At 53.3% G+C, this 18,876-nt stretch overlaps 1 protein-coding gene and 1 non-coding gene across 3 annotated transcripts in view; both read right to left on the bottom strand.

Moving 5' to 3' along the window:
- The window catches only part of LOC122391899, a 43,484-nt gene that overhangs the window by 21,144 nt on the left and 3,464 nt on the right, over nucleotides 1–18,876 (bottom strand). For both annotated transcript variants that reach the window (XM_043386225.1, XM_043386226.1), the window contains exons 3-16: nucleotides 18,418–18,588; nucleotides 17,337–17,465; nucleotides 16,924–17,079; nucleotides 16,353–16,574; nucleotides 14,443–14,577; nucleotides 4,806–5,057; nucleotides 4,052–4,402; nucleotides 3,606–3,749; nucleotides 2,853–3,176; nucleotides 2,211–2,429; nucleotides 1,744–1,864; nucleotides 1,257–1,460; nucleotides 752–888; nucleotides 272–475 (exon numbers count right to left, since the gene is read on the bottom strand). In XM_043386225.1, coding sequence (XP_043242160.1) covers nucleotides 272–475; nucleotides 752–888; nucleotides 1,257–1,460; nucleotides 1,744–1,864; nucleotides 2,211–2,429; nucleotides 2,853–3,176; nucleotides 3,606–3,749; nucleotides 4,052–4,402; nucleotides 4,806–5,057; nucleotides 14,443–14,577; nucleotides 16,353–16,574; nucleotides 16,924–17,079; nucleotides 17,337–17,465; nucleotides 18,418–18,588 — 2,769 coding nt within the window. The remainder of the gene's footprint in view (nucleotides 1–271; nucleotides 476–751; nucleotides 889–1,256; nucleotides 1,461–1,743; nucleotides 1,865–2,210; nucleotides 2,430–2,852; nucleotides 3,177–3,605; nucleotides 3,750–4,051; nucleotides 4,403–4,805; nucleotides 5,058–14,442; nucleotides 14,578–16,352; nucleotides 16,575–16,923; nucleotides 17,080–17,336; nucleotides 17,466–18,417; nucleotides 18,589–18,876) is intronic.
- Nucleotides 5,826–6,039, bottom strand: LOC122391903. The gene has a single exon (XR_006258422.1). It is a non-coding gene; the product is annotated as a small nucleolar RNA U3 (small nucleolar RNA).

Below are 18,876 nucleotides of genomic sequence, written 5' to 3'. Positions count from 1 at the left end.
CTCGAGCTCATAACATCCCACTAACCCTGACGCCTGTCCCCACTCGACCACAGCTGCACCCAGCCCTGACCTCTATCCTTCCCCACCCCAGCTCTCCGTTTCCATTCCGTCCTCACCTGATCGATTTTCCTGCCGTTGACCCATCCCCGTCGCCAGCCCGCGGCGGTCTGTAAGTCCCGAGGTTATCCTATAACCGTTCTCCCCCCCCCCCCCCCCCCACCTCGAACACACTCTGCTTCAGCACCATTCCCTCGCTGCTAAAACGTCTCACCTGATCGATTTTCCTCCCGTTGACCCGTCCGCGTCGCCAGCCGGCGGCAGTTTCTACAGCCACCGTCTGCTGGGGGGTCACAGGCGCCGGAGCCGCCGTCCCGTACGAGGCCAGTTCAGCCTCCAGCCGAGCCAGCGAGTCAGAGTGCTCCCGCAGGCGCACGTAGAACTCGGACGGAGAGACGGCGTGCACCACGGTCACGTCCTGTGAAGGAGGGAGAGAAGGAAGTGGTGGTATTGACTGGCGCCTGGCGGCCAAACGAAAAAAAAATGGTGCCATAAAAACTGAAGTCAAGAAAAGCCGGTCTTCATCTGTGATCATGGATGTTCATTGGACAAGGCTTGCGGATCACCTATGAAAACAGTTACATGGTGCAAGCGCCCTGACGGCATCGAAGGTTCCAGACTGCCACAATACTCCCAGTCAATCGGATATCTTTTCCACTCGTATCGTATCCACTGCCGTCGGTCAGTGACAGACCTTGAACAGTCCGACGGGCAGCTGCGGCTCGGTCAGTTTGACGGGCTCAGACGGCTGGCCAGTGGTGGCCACTGGAGAGCTGGACGGCGGCCGAGGCGACGGAGACGACACACTGCCGTTAGTGGCTGCCGGCGACTCTGGAATCAGACAGAGATCGTGAGTAACTCTGAATTCGGACGATATACGGTCACTTGAGAATCGCAGCACTGTTTAGGAGATAAGACGCTGACAAATTGATGCAGGGTCTCATCAAAGAGAGGGAAAGGTATGTAAGCTAATTGACCTTTCGGTTCTTCGGCATATCCAAAGCCTTGGCATATTCAATGGCACAAAGGAAATTGAACTTGGTAAGACATTAATAAGAACTTAATATTCTGAGATTCAGAAATCATTCCGTCTCCAAACTGCAAACATTGAGGTCCTCCAACACAATAATAGAACAAGTCACGTCCCTGCTCAGCAGACCTCTACCTCCTCCACCTGTGCCCGGCGGTATCTGACTCACTGGGCGGCGGCACGGAGGCCGCAGCGATGCCGAACGGTTTGAGCTGCGCCAGCAGCGGCTGGTTCTCGGAGCAGGGCGGCAGCGTGACGCGGTAGTGGTCGCCCGAGCCGAACACGGGGAGGACGAGCAGTGTCTGGTCCTGCACCAGCCGGGAGAACGTGTCCTCCGGCACCGACTCGCCGCCGGCCAGACAGCAGAACATCCCTGCGTGGACGAGAGGGGAGGGAGGTCAGACTAGGCAAAGCTTTAATCTCAATACAGACTAGTCAACTCGTCGTGAAAGCCACGGCCGTACCACTACATTCTCATTCATCCCTCTAATGAAGTTACGTGTCAATATGAAAGAAGTCGGTTACCAAGATGTCTGTGGGTCAGCCTGTCGTAGCAGGTTCTCATACCGAGCTGGGGTAGTCTACTGAGCTCCAACTGCAGTTATACAACAAAATTAGTATCGTCTGCGCCATATAGCCGCAGTTTGTTGTCATACCCAGTTGGGGCAGCTTGGTGAACTCTGGTAGCAGCGGGAGCACCTCTGATGGCGCCTTCGACTCCTGATCGCCGTAGTCGATGTACTGAATCGTCACCTTGTCCGACGCGGACAACAGCACCTGAGGGCAAAGCAGAGGTCAGGTGAGGGCCAGACACCTGGGGCATATAGAGGTCAGGTCAGACAAGTGGGGACAGCAGAGGTAAGATCAGGCCAGGTCGGGTCAGACACCTGAGGCAGAGCAGGGGTCAGGTTAGGTCGGACAGCTGGGGGGAGGGCAGTACATGTCCTTCACTCCTCTTGACAAATTACTGTCCTTCGCACTCCCTACAACCTTAATCATTGACTGAGGGATGTATGCCGATACTCTGCCAATGAAGGTTTCTGAGACACAAGCAGCGACCTCTTATCTACTTTCACGCACACACCCTGACAAGTAGTTACTAAACCCTGTGCCTAGCACCCACCTTGGCGCGGTAGAACGTCTCATTGATGGTGGACCGTCCCACACAGAAGGCTCCCACCGGCGCCGGTCTCAGCGGGGTCACTGCGCCTCCGTACCGCTCCTGCATGGCGGCCTCCATGTCGTACATGGCGTCCACGTCGGCGGAGAGCAGCTGGCCGAAAAAGGCGGCCGCCGACTCGACGTAGACCACGGAGATGTGCTCGGGGCGGCCCAGCTCCACCTGAACGGGGCGGACGGAGCGGGGCGGAGGTGCTAGGGTGTCAGTGGAGGGAACGGCACGGCTATTATGTTAGCACAGGAGCTGGTGGATAGGCCGTATTAGTATGCTGAAGGAAATGATGCCAGTCTAGTCAAGCCTATGGCATGAAAGCCAAATTTTTGCTTTCCATCTCACCGTTTTCTCTGTTTACCATTTTGATCTTTATAGAACAGTCGAATTTTACATCACACACAAACCAGCTAGAAATCAAGTTCATCATACACACTAGCCACATTCCTCGTAAATCGCCCCAGAGCCTCGTTGTTATATGTTCTGTGGCCTGTGGGCCCGTCTGATCCGATCCACCACGTCGCTATATAGTTCGCACAGTGCACAGTTCACACCGAATATCCATCTTCTCTCCTACCTCCCCTCCCCACTCACCTCCGGCGGGCGCACGGTGACGGCGGCCGGCGCCGGTTTGGGCGACCCGGCGACCGGCTGGGGCTTGGGTGACCCGGCAGCCGTCGGCAGCTTGCTCGGGCTCTGCTTCACACGTCGAGCTCCGGACATCATCCCTCTGAGCATGGCCCCCACGTCCAGGGGCGGCGAGCGAGTCAGATCGGTGAGTCGTACGATACGCTTCTCTCCCAGTTGGTCGAGGACTTCGCAGAGGAGGCGTCCACCGGCAGTGAGCGCGCGCAGCTGCTCCACGAGCTCCGGCGTGCCGTGGGACATCTCCAGGCCGGAGAGGCAGCAGTGGACAGCCTGGGGAGGGAGGGCTACAGTGAGATATTTTGGAGAGGCAGCACTCATGGTCACCCTGGGGAGAGAGGGTGGGACTTTCTGGCGGCATACAAACATATCGGACAGCCACACGTCGCTTCAACATGAACAGCGTTAAACGTACAAAAGAGTGAAAGTGCTATCACACGTTTCCAGAAATTCACCAACCAAATCATGACACCAACACTGCCAACACATATTAGCATCGAAAAACGCACCCGATCAACAGAGCAGCGGACGTCCAAGCGTTAGTGACGACATCTACATGGTACCACATGGCAAACCCCCAGCGCCACCAGGCGGTCAGCGCCGCAGACACGCTGTGGCTAGCGGCCGCCCAGCTCTGCAGCTAGTATGACCTGAGGAGGGTAGGTGGGTGAGAGACCGCCCAGCCCTGCAGCCAGCTCTGACCTGAGGCGGGTAGTTGGCGACGTCCTGTTCGAGGGCGAACGCGGCGCCGGCAGGGATGATCTCTGAGGTGCCCAGGTCGATGTAGAGCACCTTCATGTCGCGTCGGCCGACGCTCATCACACGGGCGCGCTGGTAGCTGGCGTCCTGGCGATACAAGAGACCAATTGGTGGTGGTTGGTGCCCCAAAACTGTTTTTGTGCCAGACAACATGGTCAGACCGAAAGGGCAAAAACAAACAAACAAACAAACAAAAGACAGTATGGGACAGCCTTTATAGTTCACAAAAAGGCCTTGCATGGTTAAAAAAGGTTCCAGCGAAATACAATATGAATCAAACAATAATTACATAAAAGCACATTTTGCTCCTGTTCCTTCACATGTCACACTCACATGACACTACCACCCAGCTCGTCACTACGGAAGGGGAGGGATTTTCGGACACGTACCTTGAACACGGCGCAGAGGGAACCCTCGGACGCCCGCACCATGGGCAGCGGGCAGGCGCTGACATTGAGCGCATCCGTCAGTCTCTGTAGCGTCTGCAGCAGTACCGGCTCCGTGTCCAGGGGCCGCACGTGCAGGCTGCTGACAGAGGTGACAGACACCACGCGCACCTCGGCGTGAGTTCCGGGGGTGAGCGGCGGCGGCTCGGGCGGCGGGCTGGCCGAGCGGCGGGCCGCCACCGCCGCCGGAGGAGTACGGGGGACGGGGGCAGAGCCCGAGCGCCGCTCGTAGGCGCCCTCGCGGATCAGAATCTCCAGCACGCTCTCACCCACGTCAAACAGCTCCACCTGGTTCTGTGGGAGAGGAGGGAGGTGGGGTGTCAGAGGACTTGTCTCTGGTGTCAGCTGGTCAAGACGTCAACCACTAACGACACCAACCATACAGACAAGAGCAAAATAGCAGTCATAGGGTCTGTTCCAGTTGCACTTCCTATCACCTCTAAACTCCTCTGAGGGCAAGATAGAGGAGGTTGGAGCAGGGCCCTCCTTCGCTTTGTAAGGGCTAGAGCTGCCACTGGAACAGGGAAACAGCCTAGGAGGAGTTTAGAGGTGTTAGGAAGCGCGACTGGAACAGGCCCATATATAACAGCCATAACCAAATGTATTGCAATGACATTATGCCAGTGACCAATGCAGCCTCCCCTTGATAACTCCTACAGACCCACCAAAGTACCACCCCAGCCCTGCGCCCACTCACCAGACAAGCAGCCGATCCTGTGGCAGCGCCGGCCGGCTGATCGCGCGGCTTGTCAAACCGTCCAGTCAGCACACTGCCCTCGGTCTTCTGTCGGAATATGGTCTCAGCTCTGCCCGGCACCGGTTTGAGGGCAGACAGGCCGGCAAGGGTCACCCGGCTCGCTTGGATCCTCAGCTGGGTGAACTGGCGGGGCATGGCGCGCAGTTCGGAGACTACCTTGGTCTCATCGTTTCCGTAGTCGGCCCAGTAGACCTGTTAGAGGGGAGGGGCGGAGAGAGAGAGAGAGAGAGAGAGAGAGAGAGAGAGAGAGAGAGAGAGAGAGAGAGAGAGAGAGAGAGAGACGACTGTCAGGGGTTGCGCGGACCGACCATAGCCGGCGGCATCATCAAGGGTCACACACGGCAGACTGAATACGATACCGGTCGTGTCAGCTGACCGCCGGGAGAGAGTGGGAGGAGGTGCTGGGTAGAGGGGTCATTTGACGCCTCAGTCACTTCGTTGAGCTGGCAGGCTGAGATCAGGGGGGGGGGGGGGGTAGCCGTTGTCGGCGAGACCAGTACCCACTTTCATCTCATTCGAACTTCGCGACGCTTTCACGACTGTAACTGAGCAGTAAAGGGAAGGAATTATGTACTTACGTGGATAACTATACCCAAATACTTATTCACCTACTGTATAACTTATAATAAGTTGTTATTTAACAGATAAATTGCAGCCAAAAGCGTTTTTAGCTTATCCCTTTCAAATTATGCCGACGTGAAGGTCATTTTCAATCATCAACCCAATGCCATAAATAGGTATCAACCTGCTCTTTATGCATCCTATTCAGTCATGCATTGTCTTCCATTGTATTTGATCGAGCGGCCGTTCAGTGCATTTTATCTCCAGTAATAAGTGACACAAGACCAATTGACCGCAGTTAAAAACACGGGCATTCATATGAGAAATGTGTCCCAAACTGACCCCGACCCCTCCCCCGGCCAACTTCCACCACCACAAATGTTCATAATAAGATATCAAACCACTCAGAACGTGGTCTCTCCCCCACAATCCGCCAAAGCGGAAAGTGGAACGGTCTTCAACGTCAGAAGACCCTCAGCAAGGAGGGTCACCTGACCACTTCCCGCTCAAGAGAAACCACCACGACTCTTCATCATGGTTTGAGACACGCGAAAATTCGAGATGAATGATCGCGATAAGACCTATAGAAATGATCCTGTAGAAGTAAGGTCTTAACTTTCGACCGCCCGGCATGACCCTTATGCTGAAGGCTCCAGGAGTTTCATGTTAGTTTTGGGTATTATACGCATCTCTCACACAACTGCAGTGAATAATTACACCATAAAACAGTCTCATTGGTTAGTTGACCTCGATGTCCTACCAAAAACGGACGTGATGTCCGGAATAAATTTCTTGAAAGTCCAGAAAAAGCAACAAGTTGGTCCAATTTTTGCCCTAGCGCTACAGAGTCATCTGTTATCAACGGTTAGGACTAAAGCTTCGCTTGCCCGTCACTGGCCCACCCCAAAACTGATATCAGTGCCCAGTGCCTCGGCTACACTACATCACTTTTAAGGCTAAGCCTAACGTTACGTGCAAAACTATAAGTAAAAATCAGATGCGTGTAATAATTCCCCCCTAAAATAGCTCTTTGGCATCTATTCCCCCTACCCGTGTCCGCCCGCTGTGAATCAGCTGACGCCGGCCGCCCGCCGCCCCGGCACCCCTGCCTGGCTCCGCCTCTGCCGCCGCCGCCAGCGGATAACAGCTGACGGCGGTGACGTCACGGCCGGAGCCCCGCCCCACTGCCGACTGCGCACGTGGTCTCCACGCGGACCGAGATCCGCCGCATTGAGTATTGGCGAATTCTGATGGTGTTTCGGACCAGGGTTTCGGAGTCGGAGTCGGAGTCGGAGTCGGAGTCGCCCGGAGTCGTGGCAAGCAGCCAGGAGTCGGATTCGGAGTCGGAGTCGGTCAAGCTGCCTCGACTCCGACTCCGGGAAGTTAACTAAAATCCGTGGTATCACTTTTCAGTTGTTATTAACCAGTGGCCCCCGCGGTAGAGTTCGCTTCTGGTGATCAAAAATAACTTTTGCACACATCTTGTTTTTGTTGAGTCCCGGTCCTGGATTTCCACGCCCTGCTGGGGATGGGGTCACCGAAAGTAAAATTTCGCCACTTCCCAGGTCAAACTTCGATAAGTCTCGACAAACCAGTGCTTAACTCAGGAACAGATAGAGCTACAGCACAGTGGAAAAGCGCATTCGATAGCTCTTCGGTCTTGGTCTTTCAGAATAGATCTCGCATATTTGACTTGAGATCAACGGTTTAGCCTGCAGGGGGCAAAAACTGTCAAAATAGACGTTCTTTGCTGAAACGGTTTTCCTCCAATAGCTTTTGACTCAAAACTTGTACGATATTATTTTTATTAGCATCGTGTTCCTCTCGTCAAGACGCATCGAATGAACTGTAATTCGACCTCGAAACGTCAACTTTAAAATTGGACCTCAGGTCAAGGTAATGGCCTGACAGGAAAAGGTCATGTTGCATATCAGTCGATCCGTATCGTCGAGCCGAACACATCTAAAGCGTTTTCATCGCTCTACCGTACCTCCATCAAAAGGTATTAGCGAAAAACTGTTAGATGTCATTCATGACCCGAGATGACCTCAGGGACATAACGAGGGGTCACAGGTGCCATTTTCCGGTTCATTGTGCATCATGTTTACTTATGTATAATTCGTGATGTTTGAAAGTGTTTAGAATGACGTTGGTCCAAAAGAGGTGCATTTCAATTTTTCCTATTGACTTTAATGGAGAGGTCGGAAAATTGATCTGACCTTAGGTCACCGATATCAAATTTCCGAGAAAAACATTTTGTACATAGGTACTGTTACCCTTATCAATTGCTGAAAGTTTCAAAGTGATCGGCCACTCGGTGTAGCTATGGCAAGCATTTAATTTTTATGAGGTGAGGCCACTTGACGCGACCTAGTGACCTGACGTTGAGTGACCTTGGTCTGAAATTTACACAGCATATGCAGAAAAAGATGCATGATGGTAAGGTGTGCCGAAAACGGCGGCCGCCGGAAGGGGGTGTTCAAACACCCCCAGCAGGGTGCGGGTTAATTAAGTGTCGTTTTCAATGCTTCGTATCAGACCCGGAGTCGGAGTCGGAGTCGGTCAGGAGCTCGGAGTCGGAGTCGGAGTCGGAACAGCGCTACCACGACTCCGAAACCCTGTTTCGGACAGTGTGGGCTTGAATGAGGTATGCGTGTTTGTGTACGCGTGAGGGGGGAGGGAGCTGGCTCGCGGGTGACAGCCGTAAAGCCCCCTTCCCCGACACAATGGTTGCATACGATGCCGGACACTACAGAGATCCCAGTGTCGCCGGTCATCGGAGGGGGTAGGAGGGAGGGGGGGGGTGTAGGGTGATGCCCAGTGGCGTAGCCAGAAATCAGCGAAAGGGGGGGCCATGGTGCTCGAGGGGGCGACTTTTTCCCTTGAGAGGGGCGCCATGCCATTGTCAGCTAGTGACAGGGGCGTCAGTCTAAAATGTAACGTCCTGTTCATGCATGATTTACTAGGTGTTGCAAAATACGAAGTATATGAACCAGGTTTCGCTGATTTTTCATAAAATCCAATTAATGCAATTTGCAGCCCGGTCTTTTTTATAAAAAACCTTGATCTTGATGAACATTTAGCACGATATAGGAAACGATCTCAGGCTACAGATATTTTATTCTCAAAATACGCATCCATGCGAATTCGAAGCGGTAAAATATACGTTGGTCGATAGGCACAATCTTTATTCTTTGCAAAAAAAGATATACAGGTTCATTCACTGATTCAAAGTGATCTGTGGGCTGCAGCCTGTGGTCGACCGTGGTGGCTGTGCTTAGAATCTCAAACCGCACGTATGTAGGATTCACGCTGCGACTAATTGCCTAAATTGGAATCAAGAAAAGAGTTGAACATTTAAGACCATGAGATCCACCATGAGATCCCAACTCATTGTCATTCCAGCAGCGACTGCAGGCAGAGGCGACCGAACGCTGACATACGTTCTAGATTTTTTTTCTCCACAAATCACCTTTACAATTCGATGTCTAGTGCGCGCAACCTCTACTTGTGGACATGCATGACTGCATGAGTGCCAGATAGGTGAGGCGTGAGACTGTCCCATATAGTGGCACGAAGGTAAAGGATGTCTTCGGCCGACGTAGTATAGAAGACGACCTTTGATGATGTGAGTGTGCATGATCGACTTTGAATAAGGGCCATAGGAACCTGCCGATCTCAGCGAGCATTCACCTTGCGTAATCCCCAGACTAAATATCTACATTGAGGCCCAGGTCAATTTTGCGACCTCTCCATTACCTATTAGTGAGCCCGTGCCGTGCGGGTGGCCTGTGTTTTCCGTGTCGTGCTGGGGGAGGGGGACGTTTTCACTCCCCCTCTAACTCGGTTCCTGGGCAACGTAGCGACACGTAGTAAGCGGCAATCGAAAGAGCGTCAAAAATAATGACGGAAACACTTCGTTCAATGTTTAGGTCAGGTCAAAATCAGGTCACCAGAGGTCATCAAATGTCAAATTTAGTCCATTTCAACAATTTTGGAAACTGCCAACGACTAACTCTGGAACCAATAGAGCTCCAGCGCCGCAGAAAATCGAATTGGATAGCCCTTTTACAGACCTTTTTGTTATTGCTCTCAGATTTGACCTCAAGTCATTTGTTTAGCCTCCAGAGGGCAAAAACTAAAAAATAGCAGTGTTCATGAAAAGCGTTTTTCTGCAATAACGTTTGACTCAAGACAGTGACGACATTTATTTTGCCAGAATCGTGTTCCTTTCGTCGAGACGCGTGGAATGAACAGTGCGTTGACCTTGAAGGGTCCTTTTGACAATTTGACCTCAGGTCAAGGTCATGACCTGACCGGAAAGGGTCATGCTGCATATCAGTCGATCCGTATCGTCGAGCTGAGCACATCTGACGTATTTTCACGGCTCTAGCACGTCTATATCAAAAGGTATAGCTAAAAAACTGCTGGTGACCGTTCATGACCTGAAATGACCTCAGGGGCACACAGAAGCGTCACAGGTGCATTTTTCCGATTCAGTGTGTTATGTTTACCTATGAACCGATGTTTGAGAGGGTTCTGAACGACATTCGTCCAAAAGAGGCGCATTTCAATTTTCTCCCATTGACTTATAATGGAGAGGTCGCAAAATTGACCTGACCCTAGGTCACCGATATCAAAAGTCCGAGATAAACATTTTATACATATTGTTAGTCTTATCAATCCCTGAAAGTTTCAAAAGTGATCAATCAATTGGTGTAGCTATAGCGAGGAGCCTTTAGACTTTTTCTGAGGTTAGGTCACTTGACGTGACCTGGTGACCTGACCGTGAACGACGGGTCTGAAAATTTCACAAGAAGTGTGGAAAAGTTGTATGAACAGGTGTGCAAAAAACGGTGGCGCTGTGCGACGCCGTTTTTGAGATATTTGCGAAAAACCTAGGGGGGACCAGCACGGCGTGGGTTAATGGGAGAAAATTGAAATGCTCTTCTTCGGAACGAAAACACCCTCATCCATCGGGATACAGGTAGATATGACACATTTAATCGGAAAATTTCACTCGTGATGTGACCACTTTTATGTTACAGAGGTCATCTCAGGTCATGATAGGTCTCCAGTAGTTTTTGGACAATAACTTTTGATAGAGACATGGTAGAGCAATGAAACACCTTATATAATTATTTTCCGTCTCGACAATACGGATCGACTGATATGCAATATGACCTTGCCCGGTTAGGTGATGACCTTTACCTTAGGTCACATTCTCAAAATGCCTTTTTAATGTAAAATTATAGTCCATTTGACTCGTCTCGAAAAATGGAACACGTTGTCGGTTAAACTAATCTCGTGCAGGTCTGAGCCAAAAAGGTATTACAGATAAGCGTCCTCCGCGAAAACGTAGGTATATTTTGAGGCTAAAACGTGTAGCTTAGGTCAAATCTGAGATAGTTAATAAGAAAGAGCATAAAAAGAGCTATCGAATGCGCTTTGCTGCGGCGCTGTAGCTGAGCTCAATCTCTTTCTGAATCCTGACATATGCGCCGCTTTGTCGAAAAATGTCAAAATCGGTGAAATTTGATTTTTGGTTGTCTCTGGTGACCTGACCTTCGACCAGTTCGACCTAACCTTGAAAATGATAGTAGTATCGTATTAGTTTTTGACGATCTTTCGAACGCTGCCTACTGATTGTCTCGACGTGGCCCACAAGCTGAGTTAGAAGTGGGTGTTGAAACCCCCAGAAGGTTCAATAAAAAAACGCATACGCGGGGGCGGCATCGTAATAATGGGCGGCACTGCGCTGAGGGGCACCACTTGCATTGAGGGGTGGCATTGTACAGTGAAGGGGCGGCGTCGCATTGAGGGGCGGTATCGCAACGAGGGATGGCACTAACGAGGCTGCGTTATTAGAAACGCTTGGCACATCCTAGCCCAGCTCGGCGCCGCCTGGCTGCTGCATCTTGAAAAGGGCCCTTAGTGTCAATGAAAAGGCCCCATTGCCAACTAATTACCTAGCGTCAGTGATTTCAGGGGGGGGGGGGGCTAATGATCTTGAATGGGGCGGGGCGACTGAAGGCTCAATTCAGATGGGCGTCAGTGACTACTGGAGGGCGCCAACAACCTCGGATAGGGCGAATGTGATCTTCAGAAGGGCAACGGGTGCTCTAGAGGGGTGCAATGCTTGGATGGGGTCACTGCTGCCTTCAGTAGGCCGTCGGACGCTCTGGAGGGGAGCCATTGATCTAGGATGGGCCGACTGAAGTTCAGGTGGGCGCCATGGCTCTTGAGGGGCGCCAGTGACCCAAGAGTAATGGGGCAACTGCCGACTGTGATCTTTAGAAGGGCGTTGAGGGGGCGCCATTGGGCATTGATGGGGCCACTGTTGCCTTCAGCAGGGCGCCGGACGCTCTGGAGGGGCGCCTTGAGCTTGGATGGGGTGACTGTAGTCTCAAGGGGCGTTGTCTCGGATGGGGCGAATGTGATTTTCAGTGGAGCGCCGGGTATTCTAGAAGGGCGCCATTGGTTTCAGAGGGTTGCCATCGATCTTTGGGGCGGCTGTAATCTCCGTTCAGATGGGCGCCATTGACTTTTGAGGGGCGCCAGCGACCTCGGATGAGGACGACCGTGATCTTCAGAAGCGCGCCGGACGCTCTGGAGGGGCGTCATTGGGCTTGAATGGGGTGACTTTAGTCTCAAGCGGGACGACTTCAGTCTCAAGGGAAACTGGTGCTGGGCTCTTGAGGGGGCTATTGATCTCGGATAGGGTGACTGTGATCTTGAGAAGAATGCGGGTGCTTTAGAGGGGCGCCAGTGGTTTCAGGGGGCGCCGTCGATATTGGATGGGGCCGATTGGGGCAGCTGTGAGCTTCAGAGGGGCGCCGGGTGCTTTAGAGGGGCGCCATAAGCCTTAAATGGGGCGACTGTTCCGTTCAGGTGTGTGCCAGCGGCTCTTCAGGGGCGCCATCGATCCCGGGGGTTCGGAATATTCTGGTTTCCGGAGGGGCGCCCATGAACATTCGGAGGCTCAGGTCCTATTTGGGGGTGCCCTGGAGAACATTGGGGTGTCCAGGCACCCCCAAAGAGATTTTGAGTTCGATCCCTGCCTGCATATCACTTTTAATTCATGTTCACTCTGTAATACGGCATCAGCCTAGTCGGCGCTAATTGGGGCGCCATCTGGGCGGCTGAGCGGAAAGGGGGGGCCATGGCCCCCATGGCCCCCCCCCCTGTCTACGCCACTGGTGATGCCTATCAAATCACCGGAACAGAGCAAGATGCCGAGCGTTGACTGTTGCGGGGCCGTCCGCTGACAGTTGCAGAAAATCCAGAGACCCTGGCAGACATGATATAAAAGATCGTCATCTCGCAATTATTCTTCTCTCAGTCATGGTGAATCCAACAAATAGTGTGGGCTCACGGTTGTGTGATAAACCAGTGGAAGTGGAACAGTCAAAGAACGAGCAACCACCGCCCGCGGCGCAATTCAAGTTTCAGTGATGGAAAGAAAAGCTCGTGCCATCTTGACGGTACCCTGCCCCTCCGACGATCTCCGCGCTTATAAATTTCATGTCAATGATCGAACTATCATGCATAGGTACTCGTACATAGCAGGCTGGTGAGGCTGTTGTTCAACTTTCAACGTCGACTGAGCCGGTCATCCTTCATCAGATGACTATTGTCGCTATTCGAACGGCTTGACCAAACGCAGATGACCAAACAATGAATGGAACCGGAGACCGACAAGCACACAGTGCTATCGGAGGAGTTACACCGGGCGACCACATCAGCGGCCTTTATCTGCTAGGCACGATGCTAAAAATCAGGGCTGCGGAGTCGGAGTCGGAGTTGGAGTCTAACGGAGTCGATAGTTCTGCCCGCCAAAATCTAACCGACTCCGACTCCGAAGTCGGAGTTAACGCTGCATGGCTCAACGTCATGTTTGATTGACGATACTGTGCTCGAAACTAGATTTGGCCGAAAAAAGGCAATTTTGCTGTTTTGGACGAACGTTTTCAGCGAAAGAAGCAGAAGGTGAATTCCCCAGAACCTGCTTCTTAATTCTGCATGTTATTTTTGATGCATATTTGCAACGCAATGCCTTGGAACGCACAAGGCATCGTTTCAATCAAGATAAAAACAACTCCATTATGAACTTCAATATCATGATATTGATTTTAATAGAACCGTCCGGAGTCGGAGTCGGAGTCACCCTAAAACCAATCGACTCCGCAGTCCTGCTAACATATCTGCTGATGGGAGTGCTAACTGCTAGGACTAACACTAACAGCGTGAGCTGGCCTTGTCAAACGATGAAGTGTAAGTCCGAAATAGCACGACCCCAACCAAACTGCCCTGTCAAGTGTGGTTAAGACTCAAAAGAAGCTGTCAATTGAAAAGAACGCACAGTGACATCGTGGAATTGTTGCTACCCCGCCCTCTCCTCCCGTTGGTGAGGTCACCGAACTACGGCCCCCGGGGCGGTGTCGGGTTCTCCCCGCCGGCCGCCCCGCAAGGAAGAGGGGGGCAGAGAGGGAGAAGGGGCGGGGAGGGTGTCCTGATAGCATCGGTCGCCTGCGGGTGTGTCGTGCGGTCAGCAGCCGCTAGATATCCCCCTCCCACGGCAACACAGGGAAAGGAAAGGGAATGAAACGACATCCGCCTAAAGCCATCAGCTGCCGCCGCGGTCAGCGCTAGCCTTCCTCCCCCGCCCCCGCCCCCCCCCCCCCTTGAGCCCGAACTCTGAACGGAACCACAGATGGTCTGCAAGGAAGCCCTGCAGCCTGCAGCCGCGGCGTCACCACTTCCCGGTGTCTCTACTAGCTATCAGTGACTACTCACAGCACCAAGCGCCTCGGGGCAGCCGCGGGGAGGCCCCGCCGAGTCCCCAATCCGTCCGGGGGACCGGGCCGAACGATTCAGCTGTTTGTTTGAGTAGGCCGACGGGCGCCTGTCGCCCCACGCCTCTCTCCCAGAGCCAACAAAGAGCCCCAGTGACGTTTGTGCCAGATAACACTGTGTGTCAAGAGGACAGTGTGTGGGGGGAGGAGCGAGGACTAACCTTGACCACGTTGCCGTCGGCCTGGGTGATGACTCCTCTCAGATAGCGTCCCTCTCGTGATGCTGACGAGCCCAGACACACGACGCCCGACTCGACGGCAGACAGCGGAACGGGCGGGCTGCTCTGGCAGTACGACTGGGGGAGAGAGGTCAGCAGGGTCAGAGGGGCAGGGTCACAGGTCAGCAGGGTCATAGGTCAGCAGGTTCACAGGTCAATGACAGCGGCACCGGCGGGCTGCTCTGGCAGTACGACTGGAGGAGAGAGGGAACAGGTCAGAGGGGCAGGGTCAATGATAGCGGCGTGGGCGGGCTGCTCTTGCAGTGCGACTGGGAGAGAGGTCACAGGTCAGCAGGGTAAGAGTCAGATATCATTAGGGTCAGAGGTCATAGGTCAGCAGGGTCAGAGGTCACAGGTCAGCAAGTTCAGAGGTCACAGGTCAGCAAGTTCAGAGGTCACAGGTCAGCAAGTTCAGAGGTCACAGGTCAGCAAGTTCAGAGGTCACAGGTCAGCAAGTTCAGAGGTCACTGACAGCGGCACCGGTGGGCTGCTCTGGCAGTACGACTGGAAACCGGAGGTCATAGGTCAGCATGGGCAGGGAATTATCAATTTCGATCTTGGTCCTGGATAATAAAATTTGAACCAGGGAACCGGTCAGCTTTTAAACAACCAGCCACATCAGTGTATGTTTGGCCACTAATACGTGACTACTGATAAAATGCGAGACTTAAAATGTTACATGCATATTTTACAGCTATTTTCTCAGTTTTTTTTTTCACGTAGGTGAAAATATCAGAATATTGAAGGTGCGGGAGTATACATTTGTAAGGGGGAACGCAATCTTTTAGGCCCACCTGGGGCCCGATAAGTGTCGTATTCTCAACACTAGCACTCAGTGGCAGGGTCACGGATCACGGCCACAGGTCAGAGGGTCAGAGCCTCAAGAGGTCACAGGTCACTGACAGCGACACCGGCGGGCTGCTAACATCCAAGCTTTGGACGAAGGTCAGGTATGGCGAGCGGAGTCGCAGGTCAAAAAAATGTCGGAAGAGCTGAGACGAGCGCACATATTTCACACTTGGCAGTTGGCATGTACCGAAAAGTGAATATATACCACAGTAAAAACCTCAAAACATTCCTTCCTTGCGGAGTTCCACGTTCGGAGCGGCAGATCGGGACACGAGCATACGAGCCCGGCACGCCGACACGCCCTTACCATCAGGGCCATACCACGTCGCGCGTCAAGGCCAAACACGCGGCCACGTGCGCCACGGTCGGTCACCCCCCCCCCCCCACCCCGTCAGTCAGCTGACCAATGACCATTAACAGGCGGGGCAATAACGGGAGAAACGGGCCCCATTCGGCGGTCCGTCCGCTCTCGTAAACGGCAGATTGACGTGTCCAAAACATGCCGCCCGTCCCCGCCTGGCCGGCCATAATTTGGCCCGACCCGCGGACCCTCGTCAGGCCCATAGACTTCAAACGCCGCGGAACGAGAGGAGGCGGGGCGGGGAAGAGGGTGCTCCCAGCCACCGCCTGGGCGTCGGACACAGCCCCCGTCAGCGAACTCGGATAGAGCGTGTCCGAGTTTTGCTTTGAAATATTCATCTCCTCAATGAATGCCGAGACTACATTGTCAGAGCAAACCTTAATCAATATCCTCACATCAATTGAAAATTAAATAAAAAAGATAGAAATCCGAGATCCAATGCGCACATCATATATAAATTCTAGGAGAGTTCAGAGATTTCCAGTCCCCCGACATCACTTCAACACCAGTATGATCCCAAGCCAAGACGACCAATATTCAAGAGGCTCTACGCCCTCTGCCCCCCCCCCCCCCCCACCTCTAAACCCTTACTTCCTCCCCCTCCTCCCAGCACTTCCTTCCTCCCTCTCCCTCCTCCACTGACCTGTATTTCCGTCATGAGCTGCAGCAGCGCCGGCTGGTGCTCATACAGCTGGACGGCGAACTTGGCCGGCCCGTTGATGTAGTGGCAGATGGTCACCAGAGCCTCCGAGCCGGACAGCGGCGGCACCGACAGCAGCTCACTGACGCGGGTGGCGAACGCCAGAGGCGGCTCCGGGCCGCGAGACGCCGGCGCCAGCGGGCTGCACGCGGCCTGCACGGGGTACTGGGGAGAGGAGGTAGGGGGTTAGCGAGAGAAGGGGAGAGGGGGTGGTGATTGGTGAGATGAAAAACGGCCGATGGTGGCTGCCGGCCCCGGGGTTGGCTGGCACTAGCGCCACTACCACAGCCGCTTTCTCACGGTTAGTGAATAAGGGGAGAACGGACATGAACCAGCGCTACACGAAAGAAGACAGCCCGTTTACAAAACGGTGTGTTGCCAGAACACTCATGGACCATTATCATTCTCAAAAAGATGTAAACGTCCCGTGGGGGCGTCGTCGCCCGTATGTGGGCCGGACGTGTCTCTTTCTGCCCCGGGAGCGTGACCAGCTGATGTGGAAGCGTCTCCTTACCTGCCCAGAAGGCGTGGTCAGCCGTCCCATGCCGAGCGCCGCCAGCTGCGAGGCCAGGGTCCGGCCATCTCCGGTATAGATACGGACGTGCCACACCCCGTCGGTGTCCTGACGCAGCACCTGAGCCTGAACGGGCTGACGCGAGCGCAGCGCCGACTGTGGGCACACACCGGGCAGATGGCGGGTCATCAAGCGACATTCGTCAGTCTTGGGTCAACATCGTCTCATACTGAATTATTTGAGATCTAGTTACGAGTGCATTATGGGAACAAGGCATTGAACATAACAAGCTTGTAAACGTTGAATGCTACGCGCCCATCCGCCTCAGAGTACTGATATCCTGACACATGACTGTCAAAAAATCCTTTAGAGCCCCTGACCTTAAGCATACACACCCCACCACGGGGACCTACCTCCGCATGACTGAAGGCAGCCTCTGTCCAGGTGCCGGTGGCAGGAAGCACCTCGGCCAGCACGCAGGGTACCGCCAGTGGCGGCTGGGTCAGGACTGCCGCGGGCAGCGCGGTGCGACTAGCGCAGATCTGCCGGCCGGGGAACGAGCGTCATATGATTGGATCGACACAGTGCACTTATGTCTCATTGTATTTGAATATTGTCTGTGAAGTGTGATAGTGTCAATATAGAGAAACTGGACGGTGTCGGGGGTTGTGTCAGTGACACGAAAAAATTATATATTGTATTCGGTGCCGGGATAGGGACGGCTAAAGACAGCGGCATTCTTCCTGGGGAAGTAGGTCTTGCTTTGATTTGTTAATCTTCCCTTTACGCAGACAAGGTTCAAAAGGTCCCAAGGTTCCAACAGTTAAAAACAACATTTGGATAACTTTTTTAACAAATTGTTTGAAAAAATCAGTCCATTTAACAAAATGACCATAGCAAATCTGCTCCTCTCATCAAGCCATAAATCACCCGTCACAACAGTCGGCGTCTTTCAGGCAGCCGGGGTTTCCGTCAAAACACACATCTGGGCCCCACCCATCTGCGACCTAGAAGCGAGCCCGCCCGCCCCATCGAGCGACGAAATCCAAAAGGCGACCGCTTTCGCCCCAGCTGTTAGGCTTCTGGGCAGCACCGGGGCGCCAGGGTCGTCCAGAAAGTCGCTTCATTTCTAGCATGGGGACTGACTTGGTGATCTGACCCTGGGTCTGTTGTCAACGACCCGCCGTCTCCAATCAGCATTTAGCCGGGACGTTTGGCCGGCTTCGTGAAGCGCCTCCACTTCCACTTGACTTGGTGTAATCGATGAACGGCTAAAACACCGTCTGCTCTCACCCTTTGCTACAAGGCAAAAATAATGTGTATGGTGAAGGAATCTCAACTTAAACTGAAAGGCCGTGAGTGAACTCAATAAAACAAATATCAGCAGAATCACCAAACAACGGCGCAGCCCCATCCCCATCCCCCCACCCTCTTACCTGGTAACCCTAGTCCAGACACCAGCCCTGACCCCTCCCTGCCCCCTGAGTCTCTTACCTGGGTGTAGTGTGCCAGCTCGCTGGTGCCATAGTCGATGTACTCGACACTGACAGTGGGGCCCTGGATACCGACCACGCGCGCCCGGTGCCACTTGGCCGCACCGCTCGACGTAGACTTGACCAGCACCGTCTGTCCCGGCGGCAGCTGATACGGCGACGGCAGTCGCGCCTGTCGGTCAGAGGAGAGTTGGTGAGGGCGGCTCGCCTATGTCGTTCATTCAAGACAATGTGCTGTGTAATATATTGGAAAAAAACCAAACGCATCGGACATTTAGGTAGTAGTGTCATGACCAAGCTGGCTTTGATTCGAGCTATTCAAACACCAACGTGCATTGCTAAATGTTTTGTGTTATTTTTCGTACCTTGGAATAAACCACGGCAGTTACTGGCGTGTAGAAACTCATCTATAAAAGTAAGGTCCAATCGCGGGTAATAAAGCAGCTAAGTAGCTAGGTTC

Source organism: Amphibalanus amphitrite, unplaced genomic scaffold (genome assembly GCF_019059575.1).
Source record: "Amphibalanus amphitrite isolate SeventyFive unplaced genomic scaffold, NRLGWU_Aamphi_draft 000460F_arrow, whole genome shotgun sequence".
NCBI classification, from domain to species: domain Eukaryota; kingdom Metazoa; phylum Arthropoda; class Thecostraca; order Balanomorpha; family Balanidae; genus Amphibalanus; species Amphibalanus amphitrite.
The sequence above is the reverse complement of the archived record's forward strand: the minus strand, read 5'-3'. Positions and strand labels throughout refer to the sequence as shown.